Source organism: Bos grunniens, chromosome 2 (genome assembly GCF_055505025.1).
Source record: "Bos grunniens cultivar Pamir isolate PY7600 chromosome 2, Bosgru_T2T1.0, whole genome shotgun sequence".
Classification (NCBI taxonomy): domain Eukaryota; kingdom Metazoa; phylum Chordata; class Mammalia; order Artiodactyla; family Bovidae; genus Bos; species Bos grunniens.
In genome coordinates this window covers 41,390,804-41,409,045 of record NC_141166.1, presented here as the reverse complement: position 1 = coordinate 41,409,045, position 18,242 = coordinate 41,390,804, and the positions used below count along the sequence as shown (strand labels likewise).

General features: G+C 41.1%; 1 protein-coding gene across 8 annotated transcripts in view; it reads right to left on the bottom strand.

Annotated features, from left to right (window-relative positions):
* KLF7 (KLF transcription factor 7) overlaps nt 1-18,242 on the bottom strand; it is a 105,006-nt gene that overhangs the window by 54,149 nt on the left and 32,615 nt on the right. For 4 of the 8 annotated variants that reach the window (XM_086343633.1, XM_086343639.1, XM_086343689.1 and 1 more), the window contains one exon: nt 8,838-9,471. In XM_086343633.1, the coding sequence (XP_086199759.1) occupies nt 8,838-9,471 (634 nt within the window). The remainder of the gene's footprint in view (nt 1-8,837; nt 9,472-18,242) is intronic. The other 4 variants (XM_086343648.1, XM_086343659.1, XM_086343699.1 and 1 more) reach the window with 1 other exon arrangement.

The following is an 18,242-nucleotide window of genomic DNA, read 5'->3' as shown; positions in this document are numbered from 1 at the left end:
GGTTCATGGAATTTTCTAGGCAAGAATGCTGGAGTCAGTTGCCATGCCCTCCTCCAGGGGATCTTACCAATTCACAGACTGAACCCTACTTCCCTGGTTAGGAGTGAGTACAAATGATCAGAAACCATCATTAACTCAGAATCCACTGCTAAAGCTGCCCAAGAAAAATCCTTAGACTTTCTGACCAATGTTGCTCTTAATGATGGGATAGCCGTTGATTATCTTATAGCTTCACCAGAAGGGGTCTGTGCTGCATCCAACACCACTTGCTGCACCTGCATTAACCTTTCTGGGGAAGCTGAAACTCAGCTTCATAAAATCACTGAACTTGGCTGAACATAAAATCACTTGGCTTTAAAAAGTGATTGCTTTAACAAGATCTTTCTTTGACATATTTAGTTTTGATTGGCTTGGGTCTTGGGGACCGTGGCTCTGAAGTGCACTCCAGACACTGGGAATCGTCTTGCTTATAATAATAATAGTCTTCCTGGTGCACTTTAAATGCATGTTTAAGTGCATGTCTGTAGCCACTAACCACCAACCAATACTCTAAGACTGAAATGTCAGAAAACGGATGAAGAGAATGACCAACTTAAAACATGTGAACCTTAAGTCATGATCTGTGAATAGCACACAGAGAATCAGCAAAAACTGGGAGATCTTCAGAGCAGTAGCTGGGAGTGGCATTTGATGCCTTAAATTTTTATCATATCTCTCAGGCTAAGTCTGATCAAACTAGGAGAATTGTTAAAAAAGACACAACTGGCCCAAAATGGAGTCACTTGGGCTAAGCCCATGAAATTGGAAGGAAAGTTATGACCAACCTAGATAGCATATTCAAAAGCAGAGACATTACTTTGCCAACAAAGGTCTGTCTAGTCAAGGCTATGGTTTTTCCAGTAGTCATGTACGGATGTGAGAGTTGGACTGTGAAGAAAGCTGAGTGCCAAAGAATTGATGCTTTTGAACTGTGGTGTTGAAGAAGACTCTTGAGAGTCCCTTGGACTGCAAGGAGATCCAACCAGTCCATTCTGAAGGAGATCAGCCCTGGGATTTCTTTGGAAGGAATGATGCTAAAGCTGAAACTCCAGTACTTTGGCCACCTCATGCGAAGAGTTGACTCATTGGAAAAGACTCTGATGCTGGGAGGGATTGGGGGCAGGAGGAGAAGGGGATGACAGAGGATGAGATGGCTGGATGGCATCACCGACTCGATGGACGTGAGTTTGAGTGAACTCCGGGAGTTGGTGATGGACAGGGAGGCCTGGCGTGCTGCAATTCATGGGGTCGCAAAGAGTCGGACATAACTGAGTGACTGAACTGAACTGTGCTAAGCCCTACTTCAACAAGCTGAAACTTATACATTTAATATAGATTCAGCCTCTCCCAGGAATAGAATATTAAACCAGGCAATCTGAAATGGCCAGGTCAGAACTAGTGAGGTTATCTGCCTCACAGACCCCTACCATTCCCTAAAGGAAGGTGACCCTGCCACAAACCATCAGCTCTTTCCTGGTATAACTTCCTTGTCCAGGTTTCCGCCTATAAAAGTCTTTCACTTTGCATAGCATATCAGAAAGAAAATGAAGTCATTCAGTCGTGTCTGACTCTTTGCGACCCCATGGACTGTAGCCTATCAGGCTCCTCCGTCCATGGGATTTTTCAGGCAAGAGTACTGGAGTGGGTTGCCATTTCTTTCTCCAAGGGATATTCCCAAACCAGGAATCGAATACGGGTCTCCTGCATTGTAGGCAGATGCTTTTACCGTCTGAGCCACCAGGGAAGTCCCTTATAGCATTTCAGAGCTCCTTCCTATAAATGCTAGATGAGATGCTGCCCAATTCATGAATCACTGAATAAAGCCAGTGAGATCTTTAAAATTTACTCAGTTGAATTTTGTTTCTTAATACTCTGAACATTATCTGACATATAACAAGTTTTTATAAGTGTTTGTTGAATAAATAAATTATATTTCAAGCTTTCATTAAAGCACTTTTGTTTATCTCTTAAACACTATACCCATCCTGACACTACAGGAGGCAGAGATCAAGACCATCCCCAAGAAAAAGAAGTGCAAAAAGGCAAAATGGTTGTCTGAGGAGGCCTTACAAATAGCTGAGAAAAGAAGAGAAGCAAAAGGCAAAGAAGAAAAGGAAAAATACACCCATTTGAATGCAGAGTTCCAAAGAATAGCAAGGAGAGAAGAAACCCTTCCTCAGTGATCAGTGCAAAGAAATAGAGGAAAACAATAGAATAAGAAAGACTAGAGATCTCGTCAAGATAATTAGAGATACCAAGGGAACATTTCATGCAAAGATGGGCTCAATAAAGGACACAAATGGTATGGACCTAACAGAAGTAGAAGATATTAAGAAGAGGTGGCAAGAATACACAGAAGAACTGTACAAACTAGATCTTCATGACCCAGATAATCATGACGGTGTGCTCACTCACCTAGAGCCAGACATCCTGGAATGCGAAGTCAAGTGGGCCTTAGGAAGCATCACCATGAACAAAGCTAGTGGCAGTATTGGAATTCCAGTTGAGCTATTTCAAATCCTAAAAATGATGCTGTTAAAGTGCTGCACTCAATATGCCAGTAAGTTTGGGAAACTCAGCAGTGGCCACAGGACTGGAAAAGGTCAGTTTTCATTCCAATCCCAAAGAATGCTCAAACTACCACATAATTGCACTCATCTCACATGCTAGAAAAGTAATGCTCAAAATTCTCCAAGGCAAGCTTCAACAGTACGTGAACCGTAAACTTTCAGATATTCAAGTTGGATTTAGAAAAGGCAGAGGAACCAGAGATAAAATTGCCAATATCCACTGGAGCATCACAAAAGCAAAAGAGTTCCAGAAAAACATCTACTTCTGCTTTATTGACTAGGCCAAAGCCTTTGACTGTGTGGACCACAACAAACTGTGGAAAATTCTGAAAGAGATGGGAATACCAGACCACCTGACCTGCCTCCTGAGAAATCTGTATGCAGGTCAGGAAGCAACAGTTAGAACTGGACATGGAACAACAACAGATTGGTTCCAAATAGGAAAAGGAGTATGTCAAGGCTGTATATTGTCACCCTGCCTATTTAACTTATATGCAGAGTACATCATGAGAAATGCTGGACTGGATGAAGCACAAACTGGAATCAATACTGCCGGGAGAAATATCAATAATCTCAGATATGCAGATGACACCACCCTTAAGGCAGAAAGTGAAGAACTAAAGAGCCTCTTGATGAAAGTGAAAGAGGAGAGTGAAAAAGCTGGCTTAAAACTCAACATTCAGAAAACTAAGATCATGGCATCCGGTCCTATCACTTCATGGCAAATAGATGGGGAAACAATGGAAACGGTGAGAGACTTTATTTTGGGGGGGGGGGTCCAAAATCACTGCAGATGGTGACTGCAGCCATGAAATTAAAAGATGCTTCCTCCTTGGAAGAAAAGTTATGACCAACCTAGACAGCATATTAAAAAGCAGAGATGTTACTTTGCCAACAAAGGTCCGTCTAGTCAAAGCTATGGTTTTTCCAGTAGTCATGTATGGATGTGAGAGTTGGACTATAAAGAAAGCTGAGCACCAAAGAATTGATGCTTTTGAACTGTGGTGTTGGAGAAGACTCTTGAGAGTTCCTTGGACAGCAAGGAGATCCAACCAGTCCATCCTAAAGGAAATCAGCCCTGAACATTCATTGGAAGGAATGATGCTAAAGGTGAAACTCCAATACTTTGGCTACCTAATGCGAACAACTGACTCATTTGAAAAGACCCTGATGCTGGGAAAGATTGAAGGTGGGAGGAGAAGGGGATGACAGACAATGAGATGGTTGGAAGGAATCATGGAGTCAACGGACATGAGTTTGAGTAAACTCCAGGAGTTGGTGATGGACAGGGAGGCCTGGTGTGCTGCAGTCCATGGGGTCGCAAAGAACTAGACACACCTGAGCAACTGAACTGAACTGATACCCATCTTTTTGTTCATAATGTTTTTAGCTATCTTTCCATTTAAAAATAAACTATTTCCCTAAATCCTAATTAAACTTAGAGATTGTGCCACATTATGATTCATTATGACCTGCCTCAAAGCAGGTATCAGATACTAAGAAAATTGCATGGTCATTTTATCTTTTCACCTAAAAAGCATATCTTTACATCTTTCAGTGCAAAACCTAGAATGTTCTATCACCACCCATGGATTAGGCAAAAGCAACTCCAGTCTATGGAGAGCCCTTGTCCAAGTAGCAGAAGACAGGACATGGCCTCTGCTCCTTCCTCTATGACCAACAGTCAAAGATTTCACTGCTGGCCTTTGTCCTGACTTTACCAACATGACTCATCTTAATCGTGTAAATGTGAACATGATTTTATATGAATTTTCATATTAGAGAAGTCTGCTCACTTAACATAAAGATCCATTTCAATCACAGGCTTTTTTTCCTTCTCAGAAATGATCAAGAAGAAATGTAGAAAATTATTTTTTGTTTTTTTGAATAGAAACTACCAACATTTTAACAAATTGATTTTTGCTGAAAATAAACATAATAAAGTAGTATTTTAAAACCTGAAAGTGAGGGATTTCCCTGCAACAAAATTTAGGATTATTTAGCTGTCTTCAAGAGGACAAATAAAACTGTGAACATAATGGTTGACTTATTGAGAAAGAAAAATATATTATACAAAGACCAGAAAACAGTGGAAGAGAAAGGTCTGTAATGGCTTGGCTGCTGAAGGACATTTCTACCCTCACGCCAGCACTAAGTGCTCTTCCCAATGAATAAACCATATGTCCATTTTTATATGCTTCCTTTCACTTAGATTCTGCTACTTCACAATATTCCCTTTGTCCCAGCCCCTGCCTCATCTTCAGCCACCCCCAGCCTGGCTCCCCCATCCCTCACTTCAGCTCCTTGGGCAACCAGTATTTGTGCCCTAGCTACCAATTTGAGCATCTGCTACCTGAAAAAAAGAAAAATCACCTCATTGCCTAACATCCTCCAGGGCAAAAAGTTTGAAGGATTCAGCATCCTCAAAAAAACAGCCACAGAAGGACAAAAAAAGCAGCAGCAGCAGCATATCTTTTCCAGCTCAGTAAATTCTATCTATATAAAGATGAAATGAATAACACTTTTAAAAATTATTCACTGCAAGGAAATCCATGTTACCAACAACGTATTGTCTTTCTTTATGCATAGACTGAGACCCACACAGTTTATTTCATTTTTGCAAGTGTGTCTCTTTTTCAACATATTACCATATAGAAGAGATAGAGCATATACATAACTCCAGAGAACAAAATGCCAGTATTTCCTCTCTTTCTCTTGGATTTTTTTTTCCCTCTCTCTCTCTTTTTACGTCCCAAAACACTTCCCCAGCTGAAAGATAAGAAAATATTTTCATTGAATTAAAGTGAGCCCTGTGTTAAAATAGCTTGCCTGAATCCAACCAGAGCTTCATTTCAACACTTGGTCAGCAGCCCTCCCTTATTCATTTCTTTCTATCAATGGCCTCATCTCCAACCTGAATTCTCATCACCATATACCTTTGCCCCCAAGCTTTTGCTAGTCCACTTCCTTGATATGTTTGCACTTAATTTGATTCCATCCTTCATGCTTTTTTCATTATTCTTAGTTCATCCACACCACATAAATTATCACTTTTGTTTTCAGTTCCCCTGTGCCCCCTTCACACCAATTCCAAATAAATACTTCTGATTCTCATCTATTTAATCCAAATTAATTCAGATTCCCTTTCCTCATTGCCCATCTCCACCTCTGCCTCCCCTCCTGTCTGTTTCTCTTTCTTATAGCGCCTACTTTTCCCTCCATGTTTGTCTCTGCAGAAGGTTTTACTGGCAAAATGCTTCTGGAGGGTGCAAGGTCATTGCTTCCTGTGTTGTTTTAGGAAAGCTGTGCTCTACATTACTGCCAACTTCAATGGGTCAATGCCTGCACGTCCAACTTCATCCTCTGTGACGAGTGGCTGTGCATCACCACCCCGACACTGAAATTACGGAAGTGAGGAAAGAAAAGCTTCTTGCTTTTTAGTGGGATTTAACTTTAAGTGATTTATTTCTAGTTTATATAAAGCTGTTTTTCTTTTTTTCCACAAAATCATCTTTAATCAATATCATCAGCAATAGTCAGGACTACAACCAACCCTATTACTCTCTTTAATGAGCTCTTACCATCTGCCAAGTAATTTACATATATTTGGGCTTCCCTGGTGGCTCAAGGTAAAGAATCTGCCTGCAATGCAGGAGACCTGGTTTCAATCCCTGGGTTGGGAAGATCCCCTGGAGGAAGAAATGGCAATCCATTCCAGTACTCCTGCCTGGAGAATTCCATGGACAGGGGAGCCTAGCAGGCGACAGTCCATGGGATCCCAAAGAGCTGGGCACAACTGGGCGACTAACTTTCACTTTACATATATTTACTCATTTAATTTTCAAAACAATCTAGGAGGTAAATTATCCCTGTTTTACAGATGAGGAAACTGAGACTCAGGGAAGATGCATCAGGTATCCAGGTCATAAATCTAGGAAGTTGTAGAGCCAGAATTCAAACCTGAGTCTCCCTGACTGCAAAGCCCTGCTCTTAACTGCTCTGCAGTACTGCCTTTCCAATAATGCAAGGTGCCTTCTTGGATAAATTCCCCACAGGGAGGATTCTTTCCACTTTAATCCACTATAGAGCAAGTGGTTGCAGGTGCTGGGAAACATAATGAGCTCCACCTTGATAATCACTCTGAGTAGACAATGCCCAAAAAAAACAAACCACATAAGATGCATCACTTCTCAGAGTTATCCTCCTAACACATCCATTAGAAAGAGGGGACAGGAAAAGGAAGCAAATGCTCTGGACTCACCCCCCAAAAAAGAATCTCTGCTTTCCCAGAGAGGCCCAGCCTCCAAACTAGGCAGGACATAGCCTGTCTTCGTGTCAATAATTTTAAAAATGTGCTCATAATCATGAATTCCATACCCTCAACAAAGCTCAACCTTCTCGCCTCATCCTGCCTTCTCTGGTTTCCTGGGGGGAAGAGGAGATGAGTCACGGCCGAAGCCTGGGAGCACTGCAATGTCTTCTAGTTACTTTACTCACCGACTTGAGAAAGACAAATAAATAAAACTAACCTCCAGAACAATACCAGACAGGTGAAAAAAAGGAAAAGCTGACAGTAGCAAGAAGCTTTTGCCTTGAAGTATGTGGACTAGAGGACTCGAACTCAAACTCCAAAAGGAACCATGAGTGGGACTTGAACCTGAGCCACGGGTTCAAAAGTAACCTTAGGATAACTTTCCATGAAGCAAGCAAGGACCACAAGCAAAAGTCAGTTTGAAATGAGAGGAGAACATGCCTAAGTCTTATGCTGTGAGGAAACACTGTCCGCTATCATCCTCCCATGGGAATAACTTTGAAATTCAAGGTGGTGATGGTTTCTACACACACATTATACACTCCTATCTCAGGGAAGCTCCTCTGTTCTACACAAAGACATTTCCCAAAACCGCCTCCCCCAAGAACATTAGAGCTGAGAGGGGCCTCAAAAGCCAAATTGTTTGGTAGATGTAGAAAATGAGGCCACCAGTGAGGTACAGGGATGTGCTCAGGGTGACAAAGCTAGTTAGGGACAGCACTAGAACTAGAACCTAGGTTTCCCCATTTTCCAACCAATGATCCTTGCACTGCACACTTCTCTGGTGACATAGTCCTCAAGTCACCACAGAGCACCCGGAAGGCAAGCAGCAAGCCCAAGAAGAAGAACTCTCTCCAGACATATCTCCCAGCCTAGATCTAATCACCCATTTCTTCCCAGCAACACTCTGATTCTGCTACTTACACTTTCGGAGCTCTTCCCAGTTCAGTTGGTATTGTGCACGCAGATTGAAAAAACCATACCGGCAATATACTTTCAGGGACTCATTTAAAAACCACTAATGACAGTAATTGCTCCTACAATGCTAACCCCAAGAAGAGACACCAGCCCTAAGTTTCTGCCTCAAAGCAGAGGACAAAGACCAGATTCAAGGAAAATGCTAATCTCATTCTTTTCTTCACAAACCCCACTCTTCTAAATTATCCCATCACTCCCAAGATCAGTATGAGTCCTGGGAGTCACCACAGAAGTCCTGAGTAAACTATACAGTCCCTGCCGGTCCCCACCGCCCTTACCACACACATAGCAATGTAATCACTTTAGCAACTTCGCAGTAACAAGCTCATTAAAAAGCAATTCTGCCATCTCTCTATAAAGCACGCGCCAGAGAACAATGCAAAAGAGGAGATGCCAATTAATTACAGAATGATCACATCTAATGAACTCTGAAACCCTCCTGCTGTTGGTGACTTTGATGAAAAATCAGGGATGCTGGAAAAAGAGTAAATAGGGACACCCTGGCTACTTTGTTCAATTGCAATTCTCTCCAAGGTAACGTCTCAGATTCCAGTGTTGATCAAAACCACCGAATCACACCGATAAAACAACGAAAAGTGTCAGGGAAGTGACAGATGCATACATCACGTACGGCTGTGAGTCACACCACCAGAACCCCTGTTCAGGCATCCTCAGCAGTGTCTGATACTACACCAAGGCTGGCACTGCCCTCTGAAAGAATCTCCAAGCCAGCAAGTGACAAACCCATGTCTGGTGCCCAGGACACCTGGAGATCCTAAGGTTAATGGGTGAGTCACTCGGCTTCCCTCCCAGGCCTGCCTGCCTCTCTATACCTCCTCGTTGGCATGGATGCCACTTCTCGGAACAGAGAGAGGCCCTTCCCCCCACGAGGCTAAAGGACGAAAAAGAAGAAACCACGTGCGGCCAACTTGTACCACTACCTGTGTGAGTCCTCTGGTGGGCCTTTAAGTGGGAGCTTTTTGTATAAACTTTCCGGCACCCGTTAAACTGACAGCGATGAACCCTCTTCTTGTTTTCGGGGCACGCCTCAGCCCCTACCCCTCCTTGCTCACTGTCGCTGTGTCCACTCTTAACTGTCCCAGCTGCCGCCACGGCTGCCGCTGCTGTTGCCACCCCTCCCACCTTGACTGAGCCGAGCGCAGCCTTCTTGGCCACCAGTTTCAACGTCACTGTGCCGTCCACGGCTGAGAGAGTCTGTGAGGTTTTCACCAGATGGCGGCTGAGCTCAGGGGACGATGGGGGCGTTAATGAGGTCACTGCGTTGAGCTGGGCCTGGTTGACGGCTGTGTAGCTGTCTAGAGAAGAGCTGGTTGGCTGGAGGCTGAGGCAGGTCTCAGATAGCAACTTGTCCCGAGAGAGCAGAATGTCCACGGCCGAGCTCTTCTCGCAGATGGTCGCTTCCACGGGGAGCAGCAGGGGGTCTAAGCGCCGGAAGCTTTCCTCGATGCACGGGGGAGGAGAAGCACGGAGGAAACAGTCCAAGTCCTCACCGAAGGTCTCCGAGATCCTCCTGGGCTCCGTCTGCAGGTAGCGTTCCAATTCAAGGCATGTCTGCAGAGGGCAAGGAGGGAGGGAGAGAAACAGCCATCAGAAGCAAAGAACACCAGGGGACCACATGTTGACAGGCTGAGGAGCAATCTACAGGAAGGAACAGAGGATGTTTCCTGGCTCATATCTGAAATCTTCCTGGTGAAAGGTCTGACCTTGTTATTTTTCTCCCTGGACACTTCTGAAGGGTTCACAAGGGTCACATCATATGAGCTCAACTACTACAGTTAATGGGGAACTAGAAACCCAGAAGGGCTATCTCACACCATCAAGTTCCCTGAGAACATTCAATGTTAAAATGATCTCACATCCTACAATCCAATTCGGTAGGTGAGATGCTCTTAGCCTCCCTAGGAGCCCGTATGCAAGCAGGAAGCAAACAAAATCAGATGAGGTTTTCATAGCAAGTAAGACTCCCCACAGTCCAACTTCATTTTTCAAACAGACTTTGGCAAATCACTAAGCACAATCATTACGTATTGCGAGGCAAGAAGCATGAGTCCCATTACAATAGTCTGACATCTGTCTACGTGATAAAAATAAGTTCAAACACAGCTATTTGAATTGTTAAAGAAAAAGACACTAATCTATTTCAATATAAAGTTTTCACCTGGTAAAGAAGTGAGGCAAGAAAAATATAATCAGAAAAGTTCAGAGTTTCAACAAATCTTCATCCACGGTGCTCGTAAGTCTTTGTAAGATGGTAGAAGTGTTTTTATGGCAAAAATGGATATTTAAGTTTATAACCTGAAAGCTCTCCTCACTTAATCCTGCTCTTTCAGAATCTGGTAGAAAACCATAGTCCTAACTTATGTGTTTTGGAGAAGGCAATGGCATCCCACTCCAGTACTCTTGCCTGGAGCATGGACAGAGGAGCCTGGTGGGCTGCAGTCCATGGGGTCGCTAAGAGTCGGACACGACTGAGCAACTTCACTTTCCCTTTTCACTTTCATGCATTGGAGAAGGAAATGGCAACCCACTCCAATATTCTTGCCTGGAGAATCCCAGGGACGGAGGAGCCTGGTGGGCTGCTGTCTATGGGGTCGCACAGAGTCGGCCACGACTAAAACGACTTAGCAGCAACTTATGTGTGCTAAGTTACTTCAGTTGTGTCTGACACTTTGTGACCCTATGGACAGTAGCCTGCCAGGCTCCTCTGTCTATGGGATTCTCCAGGCCAGAATACTGGAGTGGGGGGTCATGCCCTCCTCTAGGGGATCTTCCTGACCCAGGGATTGAACCCGTGTCTCTTTTGTCTCCTGCACTGGCTGGCAGGTTCTTTACCACTAGTGCAACCTGAGAAGCCCAGTCCTAATTTATGCCATCAGTTCAACTTGTAACTTCTGGGGCTTCAACAAAGAAACACTGCCGGCAAATTTAAAATCTGACTAGCTCCTAATTCTCTGGCTCTCTAGCACTTCTATGTTTTCAACCGGTGTTCTGATTCTAGGCTTTTATTCTGTTAAGAATATATTTTAATGATATACCTGGTTGTGTTGTATCTGTCAACGATTTTATTTTGGTGACATTTCAAAAGATTGGTTTTTAATCAGCCTTCTGGTAAAACTGCATTACTGAACAAGAAAAGCAGATTTTTAACGATGAATCACCTTTGGGTCTCACTGCTGATTTTTAATAGTATAAACTAATGAATGGTTCCAATCTTCATTCAATACTCATGTCACAAGTGTTCATTCAACTACTGTGTTCACAGCAAGGTGCAAGGCTTTCTGTGTTAGAGGATGACACAGTAACAGATCCATGTGACGTACATACAGAATAAACAACTGCAAGCTAAAATTTACATGAATTTACAAGCAAAGTGATACCAAATAATATAACAATAAAGTATGTTGACAAGTTCTTAAAGGATGAGTGGACAATGAATTCTGTACTCTTATGTTATGGAGGTGTTAATCAAGGAAAGCTTATTGGAAAACTAAGCTTGATTCTATTTTGCTTATTGATTAAATAATAGCTCTTGCTGAGTAGCTTTCCACCACTTTATATCTAAAACCAATACTGCCACCTTCTCAGGTCTAGAAATTTCTCTTATCCTTATTTGTCCCTTTTCTGAATTCTATGTTTCAAAGATTTTTTCCTTTCCTTTTTCCATCTCATTGCTAAAAATTATCATTTACTTCTTTCCAGTATTAAAACCCCCAGTCTCAGCCCCAGTCAATTCACTTCTGAATTATATTACCCCCAAAAAACCTCCCTTTAATCTTCCCTTCTCTTTTTAAACCATCACCTATCAAGAACAGTGTCTGGTACCCATCAGGTACATAATGTCTACCAACCAAAGATAAACCAACTATATACTATTATTTTTAATCATTCTATTCCACTCCACTGTACAAAAGCTACCTGCTGACCTTAATCTGGAATACGATGAAGCTAGATATGACCACTAATACATGTCTTCTAGAACATAACGCTCCTTTAGCTTTGTTCAAAGAGTAGAACCAGACCTTTGAGACACAAATATGTTCCAGGGGGAAGTCAGCTGAATCATGGGTTAGAAGAGGTCCTTGAGACAGGTCCTCGAGACAGGTCCTCACACACAGGAACTATTTCACAGTCACCAGTGTCTATCGATAGGGCTTTTGGATGTCATATCCTCTTATGTAGTTTTTAGCTCAAAGGTTCAAAAGTCACTAAGAAATTGTGATTGTTACTAACAGGAGGCTTAGATCTCTTCATATTCAAAGTTCTGAGGAACTGAGACATTCTAAATGCATTTACACACTCTTCAGGGAGGATACAAACTAACCTACCCAGTATGCCCTAGTTTGAATCCCAGAACACATGGATCATACTAATCATCTAAGGATGGAGATACTTCTCATCACTTAAATACGGGGAAATCTGGATCACTAAGAGAGGCTATCTCTTGCAATCCTAATACAAGGCATTCTATTCCATCTGAGAGCTATAAACCATGAGAACCCGTCAAAATATGCTGGATAGCCCTCTGAAATCATTATGGAATATTGTTGTCTTGAGAAATCTACTTCTTATAATATCTGCTGGTAATGAAGCTTAGATAGAAAAGAAGATTTTGTCAACCAGAAACTCATCAGGAGTGCTGGAGAATAAAATGTTAAGGATGAGGAGTATTTATTTCATTGTTAGATTATTTCCAAGCAAAAGAGATAGTTTATCTCCCATATTTAAAAAAAATAATTACAAGAAGTCCCATAAGAAACACCTATGATGTTTAATTGGAATTTGTGGTTTCAGTATTTATTTAGAGATTTCAACACATATACACACAGAGATTTTTATAGTAACAAAGGTGTGTTTGCATGTATGTGTATACATGTATGTACTTCCTGGCTCTGTCAATCAGAAGAATCCACAAGCAAAGACACCCCAATAGTAGTTAGCACACTTGGCATCAAGATCTTGGTTTCTAAATATCATTATCCAATAAAGAGAACCTGGGAGGGAAAAGTTGATTGAAAGGCCTGAGGCAAAGAAAATAAAGATGAGTTTGGAATATGTTATTGTACCATAAGGTAAAAAAGTGCTCATAAAGTGATGAGTGTATGTCAAAAAGACACATGAGCCAACTTGAAGGAGTTCTCAAAGCCCAAATCTAGGGAATTTGAGCAATAAAAATGAATAATGATAATAACAGATTCTAACCCATGGAATAAAATTAATATTCAAGAAATTCAGTGACATAAAAAAATGGTTGAATAAAAAAATGGAGGAGACAGATCAGCTCCTCCTTATAGTAAAATGACAATTAATAAACATAAGTATTGATGGAAATAGAAGATCACTACTAGTCAAATAACAAAGAAACAATGACTTTCAGCAAGAATCACCAAAGGACGTTAAAATTAATAGATGAAGGTGTAATGAGAAACAAGATATTTGTCTAGTCTCAAAGTATCCCCTCCCAATAAGACATTTATTAATTATAAGGACAAAACATAATAATTATATAGCAGAGAAACCTGGCATGCACCATCTTAACCATATGATGAAATTTAGCAGCATATTGATATCATATTCCACTGGTATGATAGGCTGAAAAGGGCACAACATTACTCTATGTCACTCTTGCCAAAAGTTCAATAACCTCAATCTTATCATGAGAAAACATCAGACCAATACAAACTGAGGGCCATTCTACAGAATACCTGGCCAGTATTCTTTAAAAGTACCAAGGTCATGAGGAGCAAAGATTGAGAAGCTGTCACATACTGGAGGAAACTAAGACGATCAGACAACCAAATGCAATAGGTCCCTGTCTGGATCCTGGATGAGAAAAAGAACAGGGGTGGGAAAACAATGTAATTCAAAGAAAGCATATAGATTTAGTTCATGGTATTTTATCAGTGTCAATTTCTTATTCTGATATCTGTACTATGGTTATGTAATATTAAGGTAAGCTAGCAATATGTATACAGCAACTCTATGTACAATTTTTGCAACTTCTGTAAATGTAAATAATTTCAAATGAGAGAGAAAAAGGAAATACCGACTGGCAAACCAGGAGTGTCTCCAGATTGCAAATTTTGATAGAGTTTGAATGTCTGTTTTTCTATCAGAACCAGAGATTTGCATGCATGCATGTGTGCATGCTGTCGCTTCAGCAGCGTTCAACTCTTTGAAACCCTGTGGACCATAGTCCATCAGGGTCCTCTGTCCATGGGACTCTCCAGGCAAGAATACTGGGGTGGGGATGCCATGCCCTCCTCCAGAGGACTTGTACTACAGTTATGTAATATCAAAGTAAATTGGGAATATGTATATAGGAATTCTATGTACAACTTTTTCAACTTCTGTTAAGTCTAAATTATTTCAAATGAGAAAGAAAGAAAAAAAGAAATACCCATCAGCAAACTAGGAACATCTCCAGATTGTCAATTTTGATATAATGTGAATACTTGTTTTTCTACCAGACACAGAGATTTACTCTGTCCCAAAGACACTCTAGCCAGCAAACTCCAAACTGGAGTCAGCAGATGTCAATTTAACGACATAAATCATGGCTGTCTGGTACCTCACCTTGGAGAAATGAGGCTTTGCTCAGCCTGAGCTTACAGTACAGCTAAAGACTTGAGACACTGTATCAGCCTCCACCATCTCAAAAATCTACTACCGTCAGCAGTGAGAAGGAAAGGTGCCCAAGTGCAAAGCGACTTTCTTATTATTTATGAGTCACAAATGAGTCACTAATATCTTGATTTCAAAATGTATGGCTTCTTTGAGTTTTCTAACAAATATCACCTGAATTTGGCTTTGAACTGATCATTCTGAAATATTTTAATATGCTCTCTCCATTCTCTTCATAGCCCTCTTGTTGAAACATGCTTATTAAAAACCATCATCCAAGACCCATTGTTATTAGTGTTATTCGCTCAGTCGTGTCTGACTCTTTGTGGCCCCAAAGACTGTAGCTGGCCAGCCTCCTCTGTCCATGGAATTCTCTAGGCAAGAATACTGGATCGAACCTGGGTCACCCGCCTTGCAAGTGGATTCTTTACCATCTGAGCCACCAAAGAAGCCCCAATCCAAGACCTAGTCTCTAAAAAAGAAAAAAAAATGCAAATCTATTACTGCCATATCTGCAACTTCTATGATAGGATCCAAAGGCATAAGTTGATAGAAAACAAGATAATCCAAGTCTTGCAGCACAAATTCAGTTCACCAAAATCTCCCTGCGGTAGTTACTTTCATAGGATCAAGAAGTATGCAAGAAACTTGTCATATGCAGGCAAGATGATGCCAAGGTTACCAAACGGCTCTTTTTCAACCAGTCCTTATCTCATCATAATTTACACGAAACTTGCCAGGGAAGACTACAAACATCTCCAGGCACTTTTGCCATCTCTCCTAAAGGGTTTTCCTCACCTATTTTTCCTCTCATTAACTTTCCCTCATGCCCATATACTTGACACAATCTTTCATTTTCTCCCCAACTAATTATCCTTTCATTCAAAGTTCAACATAAAGTCTATCTCTTTAAGGAGCCTGGTCTAGGAAATGTTAAGAAAATATGCTGGCTGTAAAGTGCTTAAAAACATTCCTCTTCAATTCTGGACAATTAAATAGTATCTCCAAAATGAATCAAAGGGGCCACAAATTGGTGACATGTCTGGTTTATTAAGATTTATGATCTCCTTAAAAGCAATAATCATATTGTTTAAATCACTTAAGCCTCAAACAATATAAATAATCTTTTAGAGCTAAAACTACCTTTGTTATCTCAGATGGGAGATATATCTAAGTATTTGAAGTGGTGTAGAGTTGTTAAGAACTTTCTAAAAATTAAGCTGACCTCACAACCCCCATCCATCACCACCACTGTAAATATTTCTGTGTCTTTTAATTAGAACATAAGACAAAGTCAGTGGTCCAATATTCTTGGCACCGCTCAATAGCTGTGTCATTAGGAATATTTATTTATCGTCTTTGTACTTTTACTCAAGTATCCACACATACTTGAGTTAGTGAGTAAAAAAGAAATAAAAGAAATTGCATTTTGCTAATGATTTCTTTCTGGAAACATACAGTCATCAAAATAAAATGCTACTTACTACTACCTATGTTTATAATCAATCATCAGTCATTTGTGTTCCTGTTAACCATCTGCCCTTCATTCCAAGAATCCCACTTACTTCATTCATCTAAAATACAAACAGATAAAACAATCTGGGGAAAGAATATAGATGCAAAAATATGGGGAGACACAGCATTCTCCTTTGCGGAAACTTGCAAAGTCATGCTTCTTCTGAGATCAGACCTTGACCTGCTGATGTTGATGGTTATGATGATGACGATGCTCCTAGGAAGAAAGGGGTAAACTCTGGTTCCCAGAAAGAATGCTCACCCAGGTAACTGCACACACAAGTGAACTGTACTTGGCTGCCCGTGCGAGTCCCTCCCTGTGACATTTGTTATGTGTGGCTTTGTCACATGCTATTAACCGTGGTGCCACAGTCCCCAAAGAATCTGAAGTGTAGAAACAGGGAGAAGAACCTCTTACCTTTCTCCTGGGAGTATCCCAAAGCTTAATTACTTTTCTGTGATTTGAAATCATAACACACATCCCAGAATGGAAATTCAAAGTGCCACAAAACAAGCGACTTGTAGTAGGGTAATCTGGCCTTCTTCTATAAAGCAATCTCTTAAAATACTCATTCTTTCTAACATATTATTAGCTATGCTCACACTTTACACTTTTTAGCAAAATCTTTATTCTTCTAACTCCTACAGCCAACTTGAAAACTTTATAGGATTGCAAAGTTGATATTTATGGGAACTTTGTGATTTCTTTTTTCCCTTCAAAGGATGATATGATGTAATGGTTCTGTCATATTTCTAGTCTTTTAAAATTAGGTCAGAGTTTAGAAAAGGAAGTGGAAAGCATGGCCAGAGAGTTCTGGTACCATTTTTCTCAGGAACTAGAAAGGGGAAAGGAAGCACCATGATTGATAAGCTCAGTAAGCATATAGGAGAACCTTACAAAACAAGCACCTCAACTCTTTGCCCATCTTCCTGGGTTTCAACATTTCAAAGCATGTTTGAGGAGAAGAAGGTAACACTGAACCTAACTGATGGCAGGCAGGATGCATGAACCAGTGACAAGAATTAACCTTGTAAGATCTAGAAAGTGATTTCTCTGATGATTTTAAACCAACATCCACTTTTTCTTGACTTCCACTGGGGGAAAACATTAGAGTGGAAGGTTAGGGGAGAAAAAATTCTATCTAGATATTGTGGGTAAGCAAGTATATGGTTTAAGTGAAAATCTCTTACTGCATTTTTCAGTTATTAGGTTAAAAAAAAAAAAGAACCCACATCAATAGCACACCCCAGAGGTACAACAGAATTACACATCACTACCAGAACTGCTGAACTCCACAAAATAACCACAGTACTAAAATCACTGGAACATCGCATTCCTTTCCACTGTTTCTCACATCAACTGGTTGCTGGAGCTGAAACCAAATTCAATATTTCCCTCTAGTAATTTGTACACTCTGAGAGACAGTACTATGAAAATTAATTGAATTCTAAACAAACATCAAAGTTGGGAAATTTCTACCAAAACCTCTTCAGTGTTTCTCCTCCCCAAACTATTTTCAACATACAAAAAAAGTATTTATTGTATGTTTTTCAATGGGGAGTCTGGGGAGAAAGGAGACCAGATTAAAGGCTTGGGGAGACGGTGATGTCTTTGAAATAAACAGCCTCAAATACTCGTTTCATCTCCCAAGGATGTCTTAGTTGTGGTACATTTAAAAAAAAAAAAAACACCTCAACATAAATCCAAATTAATTGTTAAGGCGAGTTTTAAAGTCACATAACCTAGGCAGAGTTGGGATCCAGGTCTTACGCTCCTTGAAGGAAGGCTCCCCACACCTCCAACAACTTAGAATAGCACTTTCTTCCTTCAGTGTCTGTAATCCTTAAAATTAAGTGTCCACTAGGGAGAAGGCAATGGCACCCCACTCCAGTACTCTTGCCTGGAAAATCCCATGGATGGAGGAGCCTGGTAGGCTGCAGTCCATGGGGTCGCTAAGAGTCTGACACGACTGAGCGACTTCGCTTTCACTTTTCACTTTGATGCATTGGAGAAGGAAATGGCAACCCACTCCAGTATTCTTGCCTGGAGAATCCCAGGGACGGGGGAGCCTGGTGGCTGCCATCTATGGGGTCACACAGAGTTGGACACGACTGAAGTGACTTAGCATAGCATAGGGATAAGGAGGTACATGCATAAGAAGTCTTCCTATCTTGGCTCAGGGTTG